This window comes from Bos indicus x Bos taurus, chromosome 18, assembly GCF_003369695.1.
Source record: "Bos indicus x Bos taurus breed Angus x Brahman F1 hybrid chromosome 18, Bos_hybrid_MaternalHap_v2.0, whole genome shotgun sequence".
NCBI lineage: Eukaryota > Metazoa > Chordata > Mammalia > Artiodactyla > Bovidae > Bos > Bos indicus x Bos taurus.
In genome coordinates, this window is record NC_040093.1 from 2,558,678 (window position 1) to 2,580,850 (window position 22,173).

Below are 22,173 nucleotides of genomic sequence, written 5' to 3' on the forward strand. Positions count from 1 at the left end.
TCCAGTCTTGGCGAGTGAGCGTTTGTCAGCCACCTGGGTGGCTGAGGAGTCAGCGCTCTGGGGTCTGGTGAGCAGAGCTTGGGCTCCGCAGAACCCAGGTCCACCCTGGGCCTGTCACCTCCTCCTCGTGCGGTTCCGGGGCGAGGGGCGCCCTGTCCATCTCCAGGCCCCTTCGAGAACCGCGCTCATTCTGAGGCTCCAGCTTCCAGCACAGGCCACCTGGGTGCTTGCGGCATTTGGACGGTTGGTCTCCACCCTGCAGGCCTCCCCACTCACATCGCCAGGCGCACCCGTGGGGACACAGAGATGCTCAGGAAGCACTCAGCACCGGGCTCAGCCTCAGGGCCCCGTCATGGGGGCACTGTTGTTACTCCAGTGTTGGCTGAGGACTTCCCGCTCCCACCCTGGTGCGCCAAGCCCTGCTTGTGCAGGGCAGACAGGCGCCCTGCCCTGGGGGGCACCCAGCACTATGAAAGCACCTGCCAGGTAAGGAGAGTGCTGTGCCTCCAGGGGCCGCCTGCTCTGCGCTGGGAGCTGGCTTCAGAGCTACTTGCTGACCTGTGAGGTCAGCCATCCTCAGCCACCCTGGAGGAGCAGCCCCACGGGGAGCCAGGCCTCTCCAGCTCACAGTGTCTCCTTGGGCCTCTCTCCAGCTCATTGGGTCTTGGCTGAAATCTCTCTCCACGGGGCTCCCCCGTCACCACTCGGGGCTCTGTGTGTCTCTGGACCCCAGTCTCCCCCTCATCCCAGGGGTACTCTTCCTCTCCCTCACGTGAAAGAGTGTGCACACCTGGGAGGTTCTTTCTGAAGGCAGATAACCCCAGGCCACAGAACTGTCTTCCCAGACTTACCCTGGATCTGTGTAGATCAGCCTTGCTTGAAAGTGACGACCTCTGCTGACCTCTGCCTGTGGGTCTGCCAGGGAAGGGCCACCTGTCAGAGTCCCCGCCCCGGCCACACTGAACCGTTGAACCAGTGGACAGGGGCACGGAGATGGAGTCTCAAGGAATCCCAGTCACCTGGCCTGACAGTCCCGCATCCTCTTAGAACAGTTTCTCCAGGTTTAGTATGCTTCAGGATCACCTGGAAGGAGTTTGATTCAGCTGGTCTATGTGTATGTGTGTGTTTTTAGTCTCTCAGTCATGTCCGACTCTTTGTGACCCCATGGGCTGTAGCCCGCTAGGCTCCTTTATCTGTGGGATATCCCAGAATACTGGAGTGGGTGACCATTACCTTCACCAGGGGATCTTCCCCCCTCAGGGATCGAACCTGCGTCTCCTGCACTGACAGATGATTCTTTCCTGCTGAGCTGCCAGGGAAGCACACAGTCTATGGTGGGGCTCAAACACATGCCTTTTTAACAACTTCCCAGGTGGTGTTTATTGCTGCCAATGCAGGGACTAACATTTTGAAAACTACTACTCTAGAAAGTTCTCTACCAGATTAGCAGCATGTTCGAATCATCTTCAGAGTCAATTACCATGTCTGGTTCCCATCCCAAGAAACTCTTGATTTAATCGGTCTAGGGCAAGGCCTGAGTATCTGAATTGTTTTAAGCCCCCAGGTGCTTCTAATGTGCAGCCAAATTTGAGAACCATTGCCCTAGACCCTTGCTACTCAAAGTGTGAACGGTTGGGCCATCACCATCACCTGGGAATCTTAGAAAGCAGGGCCTGGGACCTCCTGAATCAGAATTTGCATTTGACAAACCCCCAAGGGATTTTTAAGCCATCTTAAAAATATTACTCTATCCAGGGACCACATGTTGAATAACAAGACTGTTATGGATCAATAACTCTTCAACTCTAGTGATCAACCAAGAAGTTTGTAGAAATAGAGATCCCTAGGCTTCACTCCCCAGGCCTGGGTGATCCTGAAAGCAGTGCCTGCCTTGCCAAAGGTGATTCCAGTGTTCTCACCTGCATCTCCCCTGGAGTTCCTTAGTTTCCTCCTCCTAGAGGAGCTGGGCAGACCTGACTTCCCATCTCCACTGTGTGGCCCAGGGCAAATGCCTCCTGGTTTGCAGAAGCACCGGTACCTAGCAAGTCTTAACCACAAGTCATTCCCCGTATTCATCCATGTATTCATTCAGCAAATGGTCTACTGAGAGAGGAGAAGACTCAAATCATTAGGAAAAGGATGGCATACTCGCAAAAGTAGGTTCTAATGAACAGGGCTCATGGGACCGCTCAGAACGGGAGGTCAGGGAAGTTTTCCCTCCAAGAGAAGACCACCGAGCTGAGATGTGAAGGACCAGTAGGCGACAATCATGGTGGGGGGAGGTGCGCGGGGGGGCGGGGGACGGAATCCCATCTGTACCTTCTGCGGCGTCCTCACGACAACAAGCGAACGGAGGTGCGGAGGAGACTTACTGTCCCACAATCACGTCACCATTCAGAGGAAGGCCAAAAACTCCATGCCACTTCCCAACCAGTGCAGCTATGCGTGATGTCAGTGACTTGGGGCATTATCTTCTGCTTCCTTTTCTTCCTTCCTCTGAGTTTCAAAGATGGGCCGTGCAACTGAGAGACCGGTCCGCCTGGCCAAGACACAAGGCAGGCGGAAGGATGCGCGCTGGTCCCAAGCTTGCCTGCGATGCCCGGTTTCACACGCTTACAGGAGCGGGTACCGCCCACTCGTCACATCGTTGGACGGACAGAAATGAACGACAGCCGGGCCCACGAAGGGGAAGGGGTGGACGCTCTTGCCTGGCTCCGCCCTGGGGCTGCCTTGATTGGCAGGTGCCTTCAACCTGGCCCCCGCTTTGAAGGCACCTGTCTGTTTCCGATTAGGTACGCGGCCTTTAACGCCCACTCTCCATGCCTTCCTCCGCTTTCCCCACCCACTCCTGGACCAGCCAATGACTGCAGGGCAGAATGTCCCCCCACGACCAATGGAAGACGGCTCCAAACTTGACGGACGACTTCCCGCCCCTGATCAGCCTAGCTCCTCCCTCCGACCAATTGGGTTACGAGAGGGGGGCGGGCATACCCAATCAGGGCGACACAGGCATCTGGATTGACGCACAAGTCCTCGCGCTGGCGTGTTGTGCCCCGAGGCGGGAGGAGGAGGCGGAGCGGGGAAGACAGCGTGAGCCAATCCTAGCAGCCCGCGGGGGAAGCCAATCGAACGCCGCGCCTTGCAGCGATTGTCCAATCACCGAGAGGGAGCCGGCCGCATCCCGAACAAGAACCAATAGAGCGAGCTCGACGGGCAAGAGCGACATGCGGCCGGAGCAATGATAGGCCTATATTCGGGGGTCGGGGGCGGGTCGGCGCCAGAGACGAGAAGAGAGGAGGGGAGGCCTCCTCCGCCGCCGCCATCTTGGACCGGGCCCGGTCAGCTTCCGCGGAGCCTTCGGCAGACGCCGCGGCCTCCCTTGAGCCCCGACCCCGTCGTCAGAACAACCCCGGGCCCACTTCCCCCCACCCCACTTCCGCTTCGCGCCGCTATCGCGATAGCGCCCGGGCCCGGGGCGCGAGAATAAGGCGGCGGGCGCTCGCCTCCCCCGCCTGTCGCGATACGCTCCTCAGCGGCGGCGCCAGCTCCTGTGGTGAGAGCGTCAGGCTCGACTGGGCCGGACCCCTTCCCCTCCTCCCTCGGCGCCGTCGGCCGCCTTCCCTGCCGCCTCCCGCCCCTGCGACCCCGCCGCCTGTCGCGACATGGCCGGCGCGGCGCCCCCGCCCCCGCGCGGCCCCGGCGCTCGCCGTCCGCCGGGCGGTGCGTGGCCCTCGCACGCCCGCCCCCCTCCTCCACGCCCCTCAGCGGCGCCCGGGGGTCCTCCCACGACCCCGGCCCCGCGCGGCCTCCGCGTCGGGCCCCCGTGGGGTGTGAGGGTGCGAGGTGCCCGCCCCTCTCCGCGTCGGTATTGGCTCCTCGCTGGAAGGATGGAGGCGCCCCTGGCCGCAGGTGCCCGCCCTCTCGGGGCTCAGGTGCCTGCCCCCCACCCCTCGGCTGCAGCCCCTGTGCTGGGGGGGCGGTCTCCGGGCGAGGCTGCCCCCTTCGCGTGGGTGTGGGGCTGCGAGTTACCCGGACGAGGAGAGGGGGTCACCCTTCCCCCTTTTCTCCACTCCCCTCCCACCGCGGGCGCCACTCTTCTCTTTGGGGAAGGGGTCGGGGGTGTCAGTTCTCCTGGAGTGAAGACACCAGCTCCAGAGCTTGGAGTCTCAGCCCAAGTTTCTGCCTCTGTAGTCACAAGTCCGCCAGGTCTAGGGCTTGACAAGTACCCCACCTTTAAGGCTTGCACGGCCTCGGCCCAGGCCTTCCTCCCGCGGGTGTCACGACTCTCCTCTCTGTTGCCCACTTGTGTCTCAGCTCTTACTCTTGAGTATCTGTCCCTGGCTCTTTGGGACGCTGTGTCTCCTGGATCCAGAACTCTGCCCAGCCCGATCCGGGTGTGGACTTCCTCTTGATGTCACTCCTGCCTCAGGGTCTTCTTGGTGGGACTGTTGAGCTCCTGTGGGTCTTGGGCACCTGGTCCTCTCTTGGGGGCCTCTCCCAAGTTCCCGCTCTCCCCGCGGCGTCAGCCATCTCCTGGTGGCGGGCAGCGCCAGCACCGCTTGTTCTAAGCAGACCCTGCCTGTCCTCTCGGGGGCGAGCCCCTCCCCACGGTTGCTGCTCCTGTCCTTTGGTGCTGGTTGTTTTGGCTCCTTCCCCACCCCACTGCCCTCACTGTGTCGGCTGTTACTTCCCTCCGTCTGAGGCTTCTGCCTCCATTCACATCAGTCCCTCCACTGGGGTGTGATCCTGCAAGGGGGCAAGGCCCCCAGCCCCTGGGTGTTCATCTCGGGCGCCTCACTGCAGCTGTGGAAGCTCCCCAGCTCTAAAGAACGCTCTTGGTGTAAGCAGTCGTGGAACCCGGGCTCAAGCCTGCCCAGACCCCCCTGCTGGAGCCCCCTCGGAGTGTAAGGTTTCTTCAGGCTGAGCTTCCTGTACTGTGCGGTGTGGGGTTTGGGGGCCGGAGTGGGGCTTTTTTCCCCAGGATGAGGAACTGCTCGGTGTTGCCTCCTCCAGGGGTAGGTTCCTGTCTGTGTTGGTGTTGGCGTTGGCCACTGTTGGACTTGAGGTGTCTGTGCCTTTCTGTGTGCCCCCCACCATGGGACTAAGGACCCTTCCCGGTGCTGGTGCCCAGGGCCAATGCCTCCGCCCTGCTCGTGATGTCCCACTGGGCAGGACTCAGTGTCTGCCCTCTCCTGAGGCCCAGCTTCCTTGATGTGGGGGGTAAGATGCCCGAGACTTGAGGGGAAGACCCCACGGTGGGATTCCCAGTCCCCTAACCTTGGTCCTGGGCCTTGCAGTGGGGAGATGACCCCCTCCACTCCAGGACCTGGTGTGTCCGCCTCCTGGTGTCAGTGGCCTCCCAGGTTAAGGGAGGCCTTCCAGTACCACTCCCCAGCAGGCCAGGGCGCCTCACCCGACAGCTTGTGACAGCCCCCAGATTTAGGGACCGCTTGGTATTGGTTCTCCAGGACTAAGGCTTCAGCTCCTGTGGCGTGTGTGCGGCAGAGTGGTCTCCCGCAAAGTGACAGTTTGGGGGCTCTTCCGTGTGAGTTTTAGTCCCGCTCGAGTGGTCGTTGGCTTCTGTGGGTCTGGCACACTGCTCACCGCCCTACCCCCAGAATAGGCTCCTGACTCGTGGGGATGTGCCTTCCTCCTGGATGGAGTGTTTTGGTTACATCTCCTGGGCCAGGGTTCCAGAGTCCTGGGTGCCGTTTGCAACTCGGGGTGGTGAGAGCACCCGCACGTCTCCCCCGAGACCCCTGCCATGCCTGTCTGCCCCGGAGCTCCCTGGCGGCCCCTCTGAGAGCAGCAGCACCCCCAGCCTAGGGCTCTTCTGTGAGGAGGGCTTCTCTACCTCAGGACTCGGGCTCCAGCCCCCTTTCTAGGCCTTTCCTGCGGATCTGAGGTACAGGCTTCCCACTTGCTGTGGGGGTTCTTAGGGTGGAGGGGGGCATGGTGCCTCCGCAGCCAAGGCTCTCAGCTCCTGTAAGTACCGACCCGTCCTGGGGCGTGAGCACCCAACCCGGTATACGTGCCCTCCTCTGGAGCCGCTGCCTTCCCCAGCTCAGGTGGTGTCTTCTCGCGGGCTCAGCCCTGCCCACTTGGAGGTGCTGTCTGAAAGATCGCTTCCTGGGCTCAGGCTCTCCTTGGCCCCAGCACCTTGCTTTCTTCACGACTTCTACTGCCGCAGTCTGTTGCCCCTCCAGAGGGTATGAACTCCTCTCCTGGGCTGGGTGCCCAGGCCCATTTTGTGTGAGGACCTCCCTCCCTGAGGCCTGCAGTGCCTTGTTCGGGGTGTAAACCCTCCGGGCTGGAGCGCCCGTCCCTGCCCACGTGTGGGGCTTCTGGGGCAGAGGTGGGGAGCAGACGCTCTTGTCTGACGCTCCTGGCCCCCCACACCCCCGGGCAGCAGGAGGCGCTCCAGCGTCGGGGTGTTGGCTGAGACTCACCCCTGCATGCCTCATGGCCTATCCAGGCCCTGGTGTGAGCTCCTGGGCCCAGGTGCTGCCTCACCTTGCTTTGAGCCCCTCTGTGCTACTGTATCCTCGGTGCTTTTTCTGGCTGCCCCGCCTTCCTGGAGCTGGAGTTGCTCCGTGTTCCCCACCTTGGCGTGTCAGCCAGCCCTGGCTGAGGGTGCAGCTGTCCCTCTCACTTGGCCCTTTCCGCCCTGCACCCCCGCCCCCATCAGAGGTTGGCATCCCCAGAGTGGGGGCCTCTGGAGGGTGGGCCCGTCCCGGGGTGCTTCTGGTTCGAAGGCGTGCTCTCTAAGACCCTGGCCCTCCGGTGGCTGCTAGCACATTTTATTGGAGTCTCAACTAGGTAGCAAAACCTATAGCTGTGTTCTGTGTTGCCCTCGCCACGTTCACGGACAGCATAAGATACAGGATGTTCCTGTCCCCGTGCAAAGTTCTGGAGGACAGGACTCTTCCGGAGGCTCCCTTCTCCTTCTCCACGGTGGGGGCACTCTTGGCATGACTTCTCTCTGGGTCGAGGCTCCTAGTCCTCCTCGGCCTGCTCTTTCTGCCTGGGCAGTTGGGGCTGCTCGGGGGCTCCCCACCTTGGCCTGTGGGGTGCGCTCCCCATCTCTGCAGGGACCTCCCTCTCTGAGGCTTGCCATCTCTCCTGGGCTTGGGGTCGGGTCCTGAGGGGCAGTTCCTCCCAGGGAAAGCTTCTGGTGGCTCCCCTGTGATCTCAGTCCCCTCTGGGTTGCGTGTCACTTCCTGTAGGCTGGAGATGCCCATCTCTGTGTAGAGGAGTTTTGTTGGAAGGCTTAGGTGTCCCTGAGTCTGCACCACCGCTGCATCTGACGTGTAATTCCTTCCTGCGTGGGTGCAGGTAGCCCCGCCTCCACCGAGGTTACCTTCCCCCCCTCATCTCTGTCGGAGTTCTCACCTCTCCTGATCCTCTCCGCTGGTGCTCTCTGCCCCACGCCTCTAACCCTTTTTGGTTTAGGCACTACAGGTTAGTAGTAATATCTTCTTTGGTTTCAGGATTCTCGTCTGGAGTAAACTTATCAGAGGTCGAAGGCCATCTTCTGCTTGGGGTCCAGCCCTCTGTAAGGGTCGGTGGGTTTGGTTTTCCCAGTTGTAGGCACCTTTCGTCTGCCCCTACCACGCTTGCCCCCCGTCACAACTTCACCGTGTGTATACGGTATACGACTCCTCTCCGTGGGATGCAAAATTTTCTGCCTCCTGACTTGTCTGGGGAGTGATCTCTCCCTGTGTTAGGGTTCTGGTCACTTGTGTGCTTGACTCCTCTGGGGGAATCATGGTCTCTGGGTCTAGGGCCTCATCCCCAGCAGTCAGCCTGACTCGGCCACGTACCATTTTCCTGCTCCAGGAAATCCTTTTGAGTGTCATCTGTGGGAGAAGATGCTTCATGCCCTAGGAATTTTCCACTTCCTGGGTCAGAGGCGTGAAAAAAGTATATCTATTTCCTTGGTCAGAAACTTCTAAAGTCTTCTCATGGGCCAGACCTGTTCTGGGCAGTCAAGGCCAGAGGAGGAGAACGGGGCCTGGTCTCCATCACCAGATAGCTACTGCCTCTTCCCCTTCGCCATCCATGCACCCTACAGTCCCGGCCTTGTTCGTGGCCCTCATCAGCCAGGGAGTAAACGTGTGTTCTTTCTTACTCTCTCCCAGCAGCGTCCGTCTTCAGGAGAGTATGAAGAGAGTGCGTCTGTAGGGCAGGGAAGATGGCGGACAAGCGCAAACTCCAAGGTACCACGCTTCCCGCCGGCGTGCCACACGCTTGCTCCTCAGAACTCTTCTTTGGGCGCCTGCTGCCTCGGCAGGACTCTCACAGTCTCCTTTCCTCCCCACTAGGTGAGATTGACCGCTGCCTCAAGAAGGTGTCCGAGGGCGTGGAGCAATTTGAAGATATTTGGCAGAAGGTACCAGGGTTGGGCCTGAAAATCCAGGTGCACCTCCAGGGATGGGCAAACAGGACAAGGTTGGGGAGCTCCTGAGTGTGGACCGGGAGAGGGCCTGCCTGTCCAGGTGCTAAGGACCTCAGAGAAGCCGCTCTGGGTTGGCTTGGTGGGCATGGGGGGTGGGTCCCCCAGAGTTCCCGGCCCACAGAGAGACTGGAGTCTTCCTCTGCAGAGGGCCGTCGGGCAGCCAGAACCGCACTGACGCCTGCATTCTCTCCGTCCCGCAGCTCCACAATGCAGCCAACGCGAACCAGAAAGAAAAGTATGAGGCTGATCTAAAGAAGGAGATTAAGAAGCTTCAAGTGAGGGGGCTGGGGGCCTGGACTCCTGTGTCCTGAGGGCGGCGGGAACAGGGAGCGTGGACTGCTGGGTCCCGGGAAGCCGAGGGCTGGAGAGCTGGGGGCCAGGCCGCCCTGAGGCTGCCTGACCGTCTTGCTGTTGCCTCCTCCAGCGGCTGAGGGACCAGATCAAGACATGGGTAGCGTCCAACGAGATCAAGGACAAGAGGCAGCTCATAGACAACCGCAAGCTCATTGAGACGGTAGGAGCCCGGGGTTGGTGCCTGAGAGGCGGGGGTGGCAGGAGTCCTGGGGCCCCAGAGGCCCTGAGTAAAAGGGCCTGGGGGAAGGCAGGCAGCAGCCCCTGGGGCTCCAGTGTGCGCTCCCCAGTCCTGAGTCAGCTGCTCTCCCGCCTTCGGGACCCCCGCCAACGGCGCTCTCCACAGCAAATGGAGCGGTTCAAAGTCGTGGAGCGAGAGACCAAGACCAAAGCCTACAGCAAGGAGGGCCTGGGCCTGGCGCAGAAGGTGGACCCCGCCCAGAAGGAGAAGGAGGAGGTCGGCCAGTGGCTCACGGTGCGTCCGGGCAGAGGAGGGCTGAGCGAGTGGGGCCAGCCCTGTGGGGTGAGGACTCTGCTGACTGTTTCCTCTGCGCACAGAACACCATCGACACCCTGAACATGCAGGTGGACCAGTTTGAGAGCGAAGTGGAGTCCCTGTCGGTGCAGACGCGCAAGAAGAAGGGTGACAAGGATGTGAGTGGGGGGCCCAGAGCGCAGGGGGACGGGGGCCAGGGCGGGGGCAGGGGCCTAGAGCGCAGGGGATGGGGGCAGGGGTCGGGCCCGGAGCGCAGAGGACGGGGGCGGGGGGCAGGGGCCCAGAGCGCAGAGGGCAGGGGCAGGGCCAGGCTGGTGGGTGGGAGTCAGGGCCCGGGCTCCGGAGGCAGGTGGGGGCGGAGCGTGAACGGCGAGGGTTGGGGGTGTAGGGAAGGGTAAGGCCATCCCACGGGTGCCGCCTGGCGTCTGGGTGAACAGCGGGCTGTCAGGAGGGGCAGTTTGGGGGAAGATGCTGAGTTCGGCTCGGGTGGAGGGTAAGCATGAAGCCTGAGGCCCCCAGGGCAGGAGACTGGGGAGCTGCCGCTGTGGCCTCCCAGCCACCGAGGGCCCAGGACCTGAGGAGGGCAGGAGGTGTGGGCACAGTGGGACGTGGAGGAACGGTTGGTTTGGCCCGAGGAGAGGAGTGCTTTGAAACAAAGCCAGGGCCCAGGGCCCAAGTCCCAGAGAGCCAGGACCACCGGGTCTGCGTTCCAGGGGTGCCTCTGTCTGTGTGCAGAGGAGGGTGAAGGATGGCGCAGGGGCGGCCGGGTGCCAGAGGGAGAAGGGTCGTTGCAGAGTGGATGGATTGGAGCTGGAGCTGAGACATCAAATCCTGAAGGCGATGGGGCTTTACGGCAGGCCTCTGAATCCGGACTTAGGGGTACATGGACGAGGGTGCAGTGTCAGGGTGGTGACAAAGATGGTTACAGTTGTGAACAGTACGCACCCCCAAACGGGGTTGGCCATTACTGCTGTTAGAGCGAGGAGGAGCAAGGGAGATTGTGTGCTGCAGAGGGCGGACGCAGTGGGCAGGTGGGCTCAGGTAGGGGCTGCCACTGAGAGAGGCGGGTGGGTGGATGGGGCCTGTCGCAGGGAGCCGTGGGCTCCCTGGCTCTCCCTGCCGCTGGCATTGATCTCGGGGTGGGAGGCGCGTGCTGCCCCTGCGGGCTTGGGAGGGCTGGAGGAGCCCGGAGGGCCCGCGGCCCCTGAGCCTGGCCCGGGCTCGCCAGCAGAAGCAGGACCAGATCGAGGGCCTGGGGGCCCAGGGACTGTGGTGGGCTTGGAAGGGCTGGGGGGCCCAGGGACTGCGGCCAGGCTCTGTGGGGGCCCGGGGCCCCGCCGCCACTGAGCTGGACCTGGGCTTGCCAGCAGAAGCAGGACCGGATCAAGGGCCTGGGGGCCCGGGGACTGCAGCAGGCTCTGTAGGGGTGGGCTCTGTAGGGGGAGGGGTGGCGGGCTCGGGAGGGCTGTGGGGGCCCGGGGACTGCGGCCAGGCTCTGTGGGGGCCCAGGGCCCTGCCACCCCTGAGCCGGCCCGGGCTCGCCAGCAGAAGCAGGACCGGATCGAGGGCCTGAAGCGGCACATCGAGAAGCACCGTTACCATGTGCGTATGCTGGAGACCATCCTGCGCATGCTGGACAATGACTCCATCCTGGTGGACGCCATCCGCAAGATCAAAGACGACGTCGAGTACTATGTGGACTCGTCCCAGGACCCCGACTTCGAGGAGAACGAGTTCCTCTACGATGACCTGGACCTCGAGGACATTCGTGAGCGCGGCGTGGGCCTGCGGGGGCAGCGGGGCCCGGTGAGGGGGCTGCCCACTGACGCGCCTGCCCCCTCCCACAGCACAGGCGCTGGTCGCCACCTCCCCCCCCAGCCACAGCCACATGGAGGACGAGATCTTCAACCAGTCCAGCAGCACGCCCACCTCGACCACCTCTAGCTCGCCCATCCCGCCCAGCCCGGCCAACTGCACCACGGTGAGGCCTGGGGGCCGCATCACCCGTAGGCTCCGGGGCTGGGGACCCGTGTCTGGGCTCTGGGCCCTCGGCTGTAGATCGCCAGCAGGGCGGTCAGGGCCACTGTGGGTCCGGGTGTGGAACACGGTGGGGGGTGGGGGCGTGCCTGGGCCACTGGACCCCTGGGAGGGGGATGTGGGGACTCCCTAAGGAGAGCTGGTTCCTGGGTCCCTGAGAGGCTGGCGGGGGTATTGGCCCCCGAACACAGGAGCCCCGGGGAGCAGGGTTAGGTAGGTTTCCCTGGAGGTGAAGCTCCCAGGGCCCTGAACAGCTTTGGGGCCAGAAGCGGCCTGTGGGCGTCAGATCTGGGGGTTCAGAGGTAGGCGACTCTGTCAGGCCCCAGAGACTCCCAGGTTCTGACCGCACCTCTCAAACCTCAGGAAAACTCGGAAGACGACAAGAAGAGGGGCCGCTCGACAGACAGTGAAGTCAGCCAGGTGGGTGCGCTGGGGGTTGGCCATTGATGGGCCAGCACTCACCCATTCATGCCTCCCCAGGGGCTCACTGCGGCCTGAGCAGGGCCCTCGTGCAGGGCTCTGGGGACATGCTGGGCGGGCGGCGGTGCTCCCTGGGAGGTCTGTGCAGCGGCAGGGCATGGTCGGCGGGTGGTTCCAGGGAGAGGTGGCAGCCCTGGGCATTAGAGGAGGAGCCCCCTGTGAGGCGGCGGCGGGCAACAGGCCCGTCGTGATGGGCTAGGAAACATGGCGGGGAGCCGGCCAGGCACGCTGGGCTCGCGGAGTACAGGACCTCAGGCGGGGGGCTGAGGGGCTCAGCAAGCCTGAGCAATGAGAGGTCGGGAACCGCACGGGTTGCGTTTCTTGGGGGTGCTCTGGGCCTTGGTCGTGCTGGCCGTGTGTGCCACAGGTCTCCCCTCACAAGCCCGGTGGGCTCTGCTTGCCTCTGCCTGGACAGGGGCACACTGTAGGGATCCTGTCACACCCGAAGGGGTCTTAGGGAGGGCGAGTGTGGGTTCCTGGGAGGGCTGGTCCCCAGGGGCACGCTGAGGCCAGGGTGGTGAAGCTGGGGTGAAACGGGCTGACCGAGCGTGGTGCCAGGAAGGAGACAGAGTCAAGCTAGTGAGTCCTGCTTGGTGTGCGGTGGGCTCGAGGGCCCAGGAGGCAGCGGGGCAATGGGGGAGGCGGCGGGCAGTCCTGGAGACGGTGGGGCCGGCTGCCCGGGGGCGTGAGTGTGGGCAGCAGCAGCTGGGCCTCAGGGTGGGGGTGGGCTTGGCACTGGGCTCCAGACTCCACTTTGTGGCGTGGGGGTCACCAGCAGCCTCCCAAGTTATGTTAGTGACAGTTTTGATTCAGAATTCCTGTTGTGCTTTTAGACACGACAGGCTGGGTTTAGACACGACAGGCTGGGTTCAGCCACTTCATTCTGAGGACATTCGTGGTTCCCACTATTCCCCCGCCCCCACCCCCCAGGTCTTCAGATGGGGGCTTAGGTCCCTGTGGGACGTCATGGGGGTGTCCCCCCTCATCAGATAGGGTCTCAGGTCCCTGTGAGACATTGTGGGGGTATATCCTCATCATTAGATGGAGTCTCAGGTCCCTGTGGAAAGTTGTAGGGGTGTCCCCCCATCATTAGTTGGGGTCTCAGGTCCCTGTGGAAAGTTGTGGGGGTGTCCCCTCATCAGATGGGGTCTCAGGCCCCTGTGAGATATCATGGGGGTGTCCCCCCTCTCATCAGATGGGGTCTCAGGTCCCTGTGGGATGTCGCTGGGGATGTCCCCTCCATAATCAGATGGGGTTTCAGGGCCCTGTGGGATGTCATTGGGGCGTTCCTTTCATAATCAGATGGGGTTTCAGGCCCCTGTGGGATGTCGCTGGGGATGTCCCCTCCATAATCAGATGGGGTTTCAGGCCCCTGTGGGATGTCGTGGGGGTGTCCCCCCATCATTACATGGGGTCTCAGATCCTTGTGGGACGTCGTAGGGGGTTGTCCAGGCAGGATGTGGTGGGCTGGCTGCCAGCTGGACACGCGTAAGTGTTGTCAGCGTGGAGCTGGAAGCCACAGGGTCCCTGCAAGGGCCGGGGTAGCAGTGCCAGTGCTGAGGGTGGGCCTTGTCGCAGGGAGGGTGTGCGGGTGGCCCCCGGGTCCTGACCCTCTGCTCCCTCCCACCTGCAGTCTCCAGCCAAAAACGGCTCCAAGCCCGTCCACAGCAGCCAGCACCCTCAGTCCCCGGCTGTGCCGCCCAGCTACCCGCCCGGCCCCCCGCCCGCCGCCTCTGCCCTGAGCGCCACCCCTGGCAGCAACGGGGCCCCAGCTGCGGCTGCCCCCGCGAGCGCTCTGGGCGCCAAGGCCAGCCCGGCGCCCAGCCACAGTGCAGGCACCCCTGCCCCCTACGCACAGGCTGTGGCCCCGCCGGCCCCCAGTGGGCCCCCCAGTGCCCAGCCCCGGCCCCCCAGCGCCCAGCCTGGGGCGGGAAGTGGCGGCGGGGGCAACAGCGGCGGAGGCGGGGGCGCCGGCAAGCAGAACGGTGCCACCAGTAAGTGGGGGCGGCGGGGGGTGGGGGGAGGCCCTGGGGGGCTGTGGTGGAGGCCAATGTTGACCCCTCTCGCACGCCAGGTTACAGCTCGGTGGTGGCGGACAGCCCGGCGGAGGCAGCGCTCAGCAGCACCGGGGGCAGCAGCACTGGCAGCCAGGCCCTGGGCCCCCCGCCCGGCCCCCACAACCCGCCCCCCAGCACCGCGTGAGTGTGCGGCCCTGCCACGGCCCCATCGCACAGATGTGTGCCTGTCCGTGCCAGCGGGCCCTCCCCAGAAGCCCCCATCCGAGCAGGGCTGTCCCCGGGCCCCATACTGCTGGGCGCTCTGCGTCTCCTTGGCCCGTGTCCTCCCCAGGGCCCAGCTCCGTGGACGGGTTCGCGTCCATTTCTCCAAGTGCAGGTCTCTGCCCTCCTCTTCTCCGCACTCCTCCAGGTCTCAGGGCAGCCCCCCTCCCCCGCAGGGTCCTCCTTCCAGGAGAACGCCCCGAGAGCGTGCTCCCCTTCGTGGGGGATGCGGGCTGACCCCAGGTGCCTCCCTGGGCTCTGGGTGGGCGTTCGCCGCACCCTCCTGCACTGGCCACTGCAGAGGCGGCCTCCTGAGGATGCGTGTTCTCAAGCAGCGCCCCTGTCCTGGGCTGACCGCACCCCACTGCCGGCACCACCGTGCGCGCTCCCATTGTGACTTTCCTGACCTCCGAGTCTCCCTGTCCGTCCCACCCGGGACCCTTCTCTGAGCCTGCACCCGTCTGTTCTCCTCCACAGGAAGGAACCCAGTGCCACAGCCCCAGTGGGTGCCGGGGGTGTGGCCCCAGGCTCAGGGAACAACGCAGGGGGACCCAGCCTCCTGGTGCCGCTCCCTGTGAACCCCCCCAGCTCCCCAACGCCCAGCTTCAGTGAGGCCAAGGCAGCTGGCAGCCTGCTGAACGGGCCTCCGCAGTTCAGCGCCGCACCCGAGATCAAGGTGGGCCTGCGCCTCACCCCGGGGTCCCTCCTCCAGCTGGCAGAGCCCCCCGGCTCCTTGCCCACACCCCTGCGCCATCACCTCGGCTCCGGCTGCTCTGCTGCTCCCTGCCGCGGCCTCTGTCCCCTGGACCCTTGCCTCGCTGTGTCCACTGTCACCTGTCTTCCAACCGTCAGTCTGTCCCCAGCTCGCCCCACGAGGCTGTAGTTTCACGCAACTCACTGTCCGGGGCTCACTGTTTTCTTCCCTTTGAAGACAGACAACTCTTAACTCCAGGAAACACTTGTCTGCTCTGAGCCACTTTGTGCTGGCCGAACTCACTTCCCACCTTCCCTGCACACGCTGTGGGGGCGGGGCTGTGGACCATGCAGGTACACCTGCCTTAACCTGGGGAGACCCGCAGCAAGGGCTCGGGGTGAGGGGAGGGGCTCATATCCAGGCTGGGCCTGGGGCCGGGGCTGGCAGGTTCAGCAGACAGGGTGAGTGCGGCCAGGCGCGGCCTCCTGGGCCATCATGTCTGCCCTCGGCTCCTCGGGAGACCCAGCCCTGCACTGTCCCCTGCCCCTTCCTTCCTTCAACCTGAAAACAGAAGGGCTCACAGTCCCGCCTCCAGTGTGAGGGATTCTTTGGGACAGGCCTCATGATGCTCTCAGAACCGTCTCTGGCTCAGAGTAAGCACCCAAGCTTGAGAGGTACAGTGAACAGGAAACTCCATGTGTGTGTTTATTTCTCTGGAGAAAAAGGAGTCTTGAGGTTCCTGACACTGGTCCACGTTTTGTTTCTTCCGGTTACTGAGTGAGCGATGGGGACAGGTAGAAAGGTTTTGAGGAGAGAGATGACAGGAGAGATGCGGGTGGAAAGGTCCCCGCGGGGCCTGTGCGCGCAGCACGCTGTGGGGTAAGGGAGCCCGAGCAGCAGGGCGGAGCCTCGTCACTGCCAGCATGGGGTGAGGAGGTCAGAACAGCTGCAGGGGCCAAGTGGGGGCCCTGGTGCCTCGCCGGCCAGGCCGGAACAGGCAGTGAGCGGGCCCTTCTGGCGTGCGGGCGCGCAGAGCAGCAGGCGCTCGGTGGGGCTTCACAGCGCTGACCGTCTGCAGCGTGGGGTGCTTGGGGGTGCCCTGTGGCACTGTGCAGCAGGGTCCACACGTGCTGGGCGCCCGGGTCGGCGGACGCTCGGTCATGCCCGGGTCTTCTCTCTGCCGCTCAGTGTTGCTGGAGCTTGTCCTATGCAGACGGCTTTGGCTCAGCTGAACCCCAGCGGAGAGGCGGGCGTGCCAACCGCGAGGACCAGGGCCTCCCCGTGGCCCCGGCCTCAGCCACACTTCCTCCCCAGGCCCCCGAGCCCCTGAGCTCGCTGAAGTCTATGGCGGAGCGTGCGGCCATCAGCTCTGGCATCGAAGACCCCGTACCCACGCTGCACCTGACCGAGCGAGGTGAGTGGCCAGGGCTAGGGTGGGCCTGCCAGGCGGGCTGCACGCCGTGGCCTCACGCTTGCCGCCGCCCCGCAGACATCCTCCTGAGCAGCACGTCGGCACCCCCGGCCTCGGCCCAGCCCCCCCTGCAGCTGTCGGAGGTGAACATCCCGCTGTCGCTGGGCGTGTGTCCACTGGGCCCAGTGCCCCTCACCAAGGAGCAGCTCTACCAGCAGGCCATGGAGGAGGCCGCCTGGCACCACATGCCCCACCCCTCGGACTCGGAGCGTATCCGGTGAGGGCCTGCGGCAAGCGAGGGGGCCGCGGCCCGCTGCCCTTGGCCGGCCCTGACCCCTTGTCCCCCACAGGCAGTACCTACCCCGGAACCCTTGTCCGACGCCCCCCTACCACCACCAGATGCCACCCCCACACTCGGACACCGTGGAGTTCTACCAGCGCCTGTCCACAGAGACGCTCTTCTTCATCTTCTACTATCTGGAGGTACAGCAGGGTCCCCCCTCGGGCTGCAGGAATGAGGTGGGTGCGGCTACCACAGCCCCCCTGCTGCCCCAGCCCATCCCTGCCCCCGCTCCAGCAGGAGGGTCAGGGCTGCCGAGGTCGGGGCTGGCCTGTCCAGGGCAACAGCAGGGAGCCTGCCTGCCCTGGCGCCCGTGGGCACTTTCTCAGGCCTCCCTGGGGACCGCCACAGAGTTGTCCCCCCTGTGACCCCAGTGAGTCATCAGTGACCTCTGCCCTCAGCCCTCCCTGGGAAAGTCTCTAAACTGCCTGCTCTCGGCTCTCATCATGATCAGTCACTTTTCCTTCTCAAAGCTTTTCTGAAAGCACTTTTCACCTCCTGCCTCTTTGCCCTTCAGAGCTGCACTGCTATGTTCTGTGCCCCAGCCCCGCTCGGTCTGTGGCGGGGCCTGGGGTCAGCCTGTCGCCCTGCCCCAGCCCCAACCCCTGAGCGCCCCGCCTTCCCTCCCCAGGGCACGAAGGCGCAGTACCTGGCAGCCAAGGCCCTGAAGAAGCAGTCCTGGCGGTTCCACACCAAGTACATGATGTGGTTCCAGAGGCACGAGGAGCCCAAGACCATCACAGACGAGTTCGAGCAGGTGAGGGCCCCTCCCCGCGCCCCGTCGGCCTGGTCCCCACGGGCCGAGTCCACGTAGTGCGGCCCGCCCGGCCATCCTCCTCCCCACCCTGTTCGGCTGTGGGTCAGCCCAGAGACGGGCGCCAGCCTCTGAGGTGCCTTCCTCCGAGGAGCTTCCTAGCCCCACGCAGGCTGTCCCCTGCCTCGCCTCCAGCCGGGGGTGGGGGATGCGGTGTCTCCCACCCAAGATCAGGGCGCACGCGACGCTCCCCACACCCAGCAGGGCAGGGGTTCGGCTACACGGAAGGAGACGTCTTCTCATTCTAATAAGTAACGAGAACCTCCACTTCACTGAGCCAGACCACCTGGGTTTGAACCCAGCTCTAGCTGGTGACTGGACGGTTCACGTGAACATCTGTCTCCACTCCTTATCTGTAAAAACGGGGTGACAGGACCTCCCTTTGCGCAGCTGTTGTGAGGATTAAATGAGTTGATCACTGTTAAGCACCAGTGCCTGCTGTGTAGTGTCCTGCTGTGCTGTACTTCATTTCACTTGTAGCTGGTGTGTCCACAGCGGCTTTTCCTCCAGGCTTTTAGCAGAGGCCAGGGTCCTGAACACACTCCCTTGCGTTCTGGCAGGTTCTCTGAAGCACGCCCACCATTCACTCAGAACCCGCCCTCCCCACGGTGTCTCTCGGACACTGACTGCAGCCCTGTCCCCTGCCCGTTCAGCTGTAACCCTCTTTAAGGGAGTGTATTTCTAGGCGTCAGCCCCTCAGAAGTTCCCGCACCACCGCGTTGTAATAAAACGTCTGTCCAGGCAGCATGCCTGGACGCAGGCGCCAGCCTGTTCCGCGGCCTCGAGGGTTTGCCTCACACACTCAGCAGTAATCAGTGCTCCAAAGACACAGCCATTGCAAGGAGTGGCAGGAGTTGGGCGCACACGCCCAGAGCCAGACCCGGCTCCACCACGGGGCGAGCACGTTCCCGCCCGCCCGAGAAGAGCCTCGTGAGGGTGCAGGGAGGCGGCGTGTGCTCACAGCGGGCCGGCGCCCGGCTCCGCCAGGCCCTGAGCACCGGCCCTCTGTCCTCCAGCCGGACCCCGAGCCCCGTGCCCTCACTGACCGCCTTCTCCCCCGGCCAGGGCACCTACATCTACTTTGACTACGAGAAGTGGGGCCAGCGGAAGAAGGAAGGCTTCACCTTTGAGTACCGCTACCTGGAGGACCGGGACCTCCAGTGACACCGGCCCCGCCTCCCCTCCCCGCATGCGACCCCGCCCAGGTGAGGGCCCTGCGCCCGATGGCGCCTGGCCTCGGCAGCCCCGCCCCCGGCAGCGGGGGGCCGGGAGGCTCCCCCAGCCCGGCCCGGGCCAGGGCCGCCCCCTCCCCTCCCCAGTGAGGGACATTTTTTGGTAAACCTATTTTCATTTTGGAAAATATTTATGAATAAATAGTTTTATATGACGGCTGGCAGCCGCGGCCTCTCCTGTCCCCCCTTGAGAGTCAGGGAGCCACGGGTGGGTCCTGCCGGCGGGGACGCCGGGCCAGCTGGGGGTTGAACTGCGAGTTGTACCGCCTCCGCCGCTCGTCCACCTCTTCGGGCTGCTCCTCCGGGGCCGCCGTGCCGCCCACCCGGGCCAGCAGGGCCTCTGCCCGCGCCCTCTCCGCCGCTTCCCGCCGCAGACGGTCCGCTCGCAGCTGTTCCAGGGACGGAGGCCTGCAGGGAGAGGACACTCAGTGTGGGAAGCTGGAGGCCCAGCCCCTCGGAGGGCAGGGGTCTGATGCTGGGACCCGGCAGCTGGCCTCGCCGCCTCAACGGGCAGTGCCCCTCCGCTAGTCCTCGGCTGGGCGGCCTTGTGCACTGCCTGGCTCATCCCCTCCTCTGTGGGAAGAAGACTGGCCAGGGTGCCAGCCTGCACTCGGCGGTCTGGCATCCTAGGAACACAAGCACACCTGTTTACTCGAACCTCTGCTCCTCAAACCCTGGTCTCAGAAACAGAACCTCAGAGCTGTCCAGGATCTAACATATACAGCATAAATGAGAGCAAGCAGCTGAGCAGATGGCCCACCAGCCACTGGAGCAGCGGCCTTGTAATAAATATCACCTAGTCCCTGCAGACCCCAGAAAAAGGCTGGAAACGTTCAACGGTGTTTAAAAAACGGGCCTGACCTTGCAGACCCCAGAGCCCCCGCCTCAACCAGAGCTCCTGTGGTGCCTGCTTGGCCGAGGGAGGCTCCTTACCCTTTGGGTCGTTGTTTCTCAGGCGCCGCCTTTTCCTTTGTGCTGTGACCACCACCACTGTCTCCGCTGTGCTTTCTCTTCTTCCCCAAGTGCTTCTGCATGTCCCGCAGTGGGTCCAGGCGGCTCTTAATCCTCTCATCGGGTCCAGGACCAGAAGCGGGGCCGCCCTGCCTCGGGGGCAGCTGGTACCAAGGGGGCTGAGTCTGGGCTTCCGCTGCACTCTGGCCCAGGTATGTCAGGATGCCCAGGGCTTTCTCTTGCCTCTCCTGAGGGAGACAAGATGTGAAAGTGAGAACAGGAAGTGTGTTCCCTCTTAGGGAGCCAGGGTTCCCACGGAGGCAGAACCAGACATTCAGCCAGCAGAGCCTGTCAGGAGGCGACTCCCCCAGCTGCTGGAACTCCACAGACCAGTCCCCAGGGCACCCCTGCTGTGGGGCACAAGGGCAGCTTCAGCAACAAACAGCATAGGAAGGAGGGGACTGCTTATGTTAGGGTTCCAAGGCAGCATCTGAGGAGATAACAAACCGTGAAGAAGCCAGCCAGGTAAAGCAGTGACTGAGGGGGAGGGCGGGGAGGCAGGCTGATGGGAAACCCCTGAGGGCAGGTGAGGGACAGCTGATTTACATTTTAAGAAGCTTAACACTCTCCAACATCTTCAGGGTTTGCACATCAGGTTAGAGACCTGAGGGGGTCTACCTAGCACCCGGCAGTAACCAACACCTCTTACATGCTATGTTCTAATACTATTCTGAGTTCTCTAGCTTGTTTAATCCCCACTATCTCCCTAAATACTCCAGTAGTCACACCTGAGGGCAAGGCACACCCCCACCCCCAGCTCCACCCGTGAAGAGGAAGAGGGTAAGACCAGCTTACCTTCTCCTGTCGCTTCTCTTCCTCGTATTCTTTATTGCCTTTTGTCACCGCTTTCCCTTCTTCCAGCAGCTCCCGAAACAGATCCACAGGGCCAGAACTGCCTGGGGCTCCCGCTTCTGCTGCTTCCAGTGCAGGAAGCCAGTTCTGATGCCTGGCTTTCTTCCGCAGGAATTCTGTGCGGGCCTGGAGGGGAAAAAAGTTACAGGCAGAACATTCAGAACCTAGCTCTAACCCAAGGGACTTGAGTCTGGTGCCGACCACCGCAGTGCTAAGGGCTCGAAGGAAGGGAGCAGGGGTGCTGGGAACCCAGAAGAGACACCTGACCCTTCCTGGGGAGAGGGCGGAGCAATGAGGCAAGGCGTGGTTTGTAAGCCACCTTCCAAACAGTAAACCAGGGGGTTTCACTTTGACACAATGAAAACAGCTCTAAAGGCAGCCAAAACATCTGTTAGGGCAGATGATCTGATCTAGGAATGGAGCTAAGTCACTATGCCCATTCGATTTCCAATTTCTATTGATAACCGTGAACTTAAAAATACTACTTTGGCTGCAGCAGATCTGAGTTTTATAGCACGTGCAATCTATTTCTCTGACCAAGGACTGAATCTGGGCCCCCTGCATTGGAAGCCACTGGACCACTAGGAAAGTCCGATAAATGTGAACTTTAAAAACCCTGACTACCTCCCAGCCAGTGCTGACGATCGGATTAGTCAAAGGACTGGAAGCTAGGTGTAAACCAAACAGGTGAGGAGTTGCATAGAGAACCCTACACGTTAGTGCGCAGCGGTGCAGGCAAAAGGCACGCCCGGCGCAGCGGGACTGGCTTGTGCCACTGTCGCTTCGCTGTGTCCCCTCCTCTGAAGCCATCTCGCTTCTCAGCCGAAGGGAGATAACCACCCCGCTAAGAACGAACAGGGCTCGAGAGACTGCAAATCAAGCGCTTTGCACCGGATGAACAACAGCGAAAAGCGAAACTGAAGTCGCTCAGTCGTTTCCGACTCCTCGCGACCCCACGGTATGTAGCCCACCAGGCTCCTTCATCCAGGGGATTCTCCAGGCAAGAATACTGGAGCGGATCGCCACTTCCTCCTTCAGGGGATCTTCCCGACCCAGGGATCTTCCCGACCCAAGAGGTCGAACCCAGGTCTCCCGCACTGCAGGCAGACTCTACTGACTGAGCCACCAGGGGACAGCAGGAGCTCACTGCACAGGGTGTGTGTACAGCTAAACTAACAAGCGGCCCGAGCTTCCGTGAACTGCCCAGGGCTCCGATTATTCACGAGCCCCTACTCCGGCCCTCCAGGAGGACCAAGGAGAGGTCGAGGGGAGTGTCGGCACGGCCCGCAGGCCCCTCCCGGGAGCCGGGCCCCAGGTCCGCCAGGGTGCCCCGCTCCCGGCGCCGCCCCGCTCCCGGCGCCTGCGCGCTGAGCCGTGGCGCCGCGTCTGCCCGGGCCGGCGGCTCACCTCCTGCTGAGCGAGCAGCACCCTCCGCTCACGCTCTTTCTCCTCCTCACGGGCTCGGGCCTCGTCACGCCGCACGCGGGCGACATTGTCCTTGTTCCGGACGTGCCAGCTCTTCTTGGGTAAAATATTCATGGCGCCTCAGCCGTCCGCAGACCGACAGGCCCACCTCCTGGCACTTCCAATTGGCGAGAGGCAGGCTCCGCCCCGTTGCTCCTTCCTCGGCCACGGATTGGCTCTGCGCTGCCTGACACGCCCCCCCGAGGGCTGTAGCGAGAGGTGACTGGCCGCAGGGCCCACGTCTCCCGTCTCAG

At 63.2% G+C, this 22,173-nt stretch overlaps 2 protein-coding genes and 1 long non-coding RNA gene across 7 annotated transcripts; 1 reads left to right on the forward strand and 2 right to left on the reverse strand.

Moving 5' to 3' along the window:
* Window positions 1-94: 94 nt before the first annotated feature.
* LOC113875936 lies at window positions 95-3,258 on the reverse strand. The gene is made up of 3 exons (XR_003506358.1): window positions 2,992-3,258; window positions 1,920-2,539; window positions 95-1,083 (listed from the first exon to the last, which is right to left on the reverse strand). It is a non-coding gene; the product is annotated as an uncharacterized LOC113875936 (long non-coding RNA).
* A 23-nt stretch (window positions 3,259-3,281) lies between these two features.
* CNOT3 (CCR4-NOT transcription complex subunit 3) lies at window positions 3,282-18,747 on the forward strand. Of its 5 annotated transcripts, none has more exons than XM_027514632.1 (18): window positions 3,282-3,553; window positions 8,142-8,219; window positions 8,325-8,392; window positions 8,659-8,733; window positions 8,883-8,972; window positions 9,156-9,284; window positions 9,368-9,463; window positions 10,851-11,073; window positions 11,153-11,286; window positions 11,706-11,762; window positions 13,456-13,816; window positions 13,897-14,020; window positions 14,579-14,777; window positions 16,110-16,209; window positions 16,285-16,483; window positions 16,557-16,689; window positions 17,178-17,303; window positions 18,426-18,747. In XM_027514632.1, exons 2-18 carry the CDS (start codon window positions 8,195-8,197, stop codon window positions 18,522-18,524), a joined length of 2,238 nt encoding a protein of 745 aa, XP_027370433.1. In that variant the 5' UTR covers window positions 3,282-3,553; window positions 8,142-8,194; the 3' UTR covers window positions 18,525-18,747. The 5 variants fall into 5 exon arrangements, with proteins under 5 accessions (XP_027370433.1, XP_027370436.1, XP_027370434.1 ...); XM_027514635.1 differs by having other exon boundaries at window positions 10,854-11,073; XM_027514633.1 differs by having other exon boundaries at window positions 8,145-8,219.
* On the reverse strand, window positions 18,705-22,040 carry LENG1 (leukocyte receptor cluster member 1). The gene is made up of 4 exons (XM_027514646.1): window positions 21,863-22,040; window positions 20,399-20,581; window positions 19,526-19,791; window positions 18,705-19,000 (listed from the first exon to the last, which is right to left on the reverse strand). Exons 1-4 carry the CDS (start codon window positions 21,992-21,994, stop codon window positions 18,787-18,789), a joined length of 795 nt encoding a protein of 264 aa, XP_027370447.1. The 5' UTR covers window positions 21,995-22,040; the 3' UTR covers window positions 18,705-18,786.
* Between the last annotated feature and the right edge of the window lie 133 nt (window positions 22,041-22,173).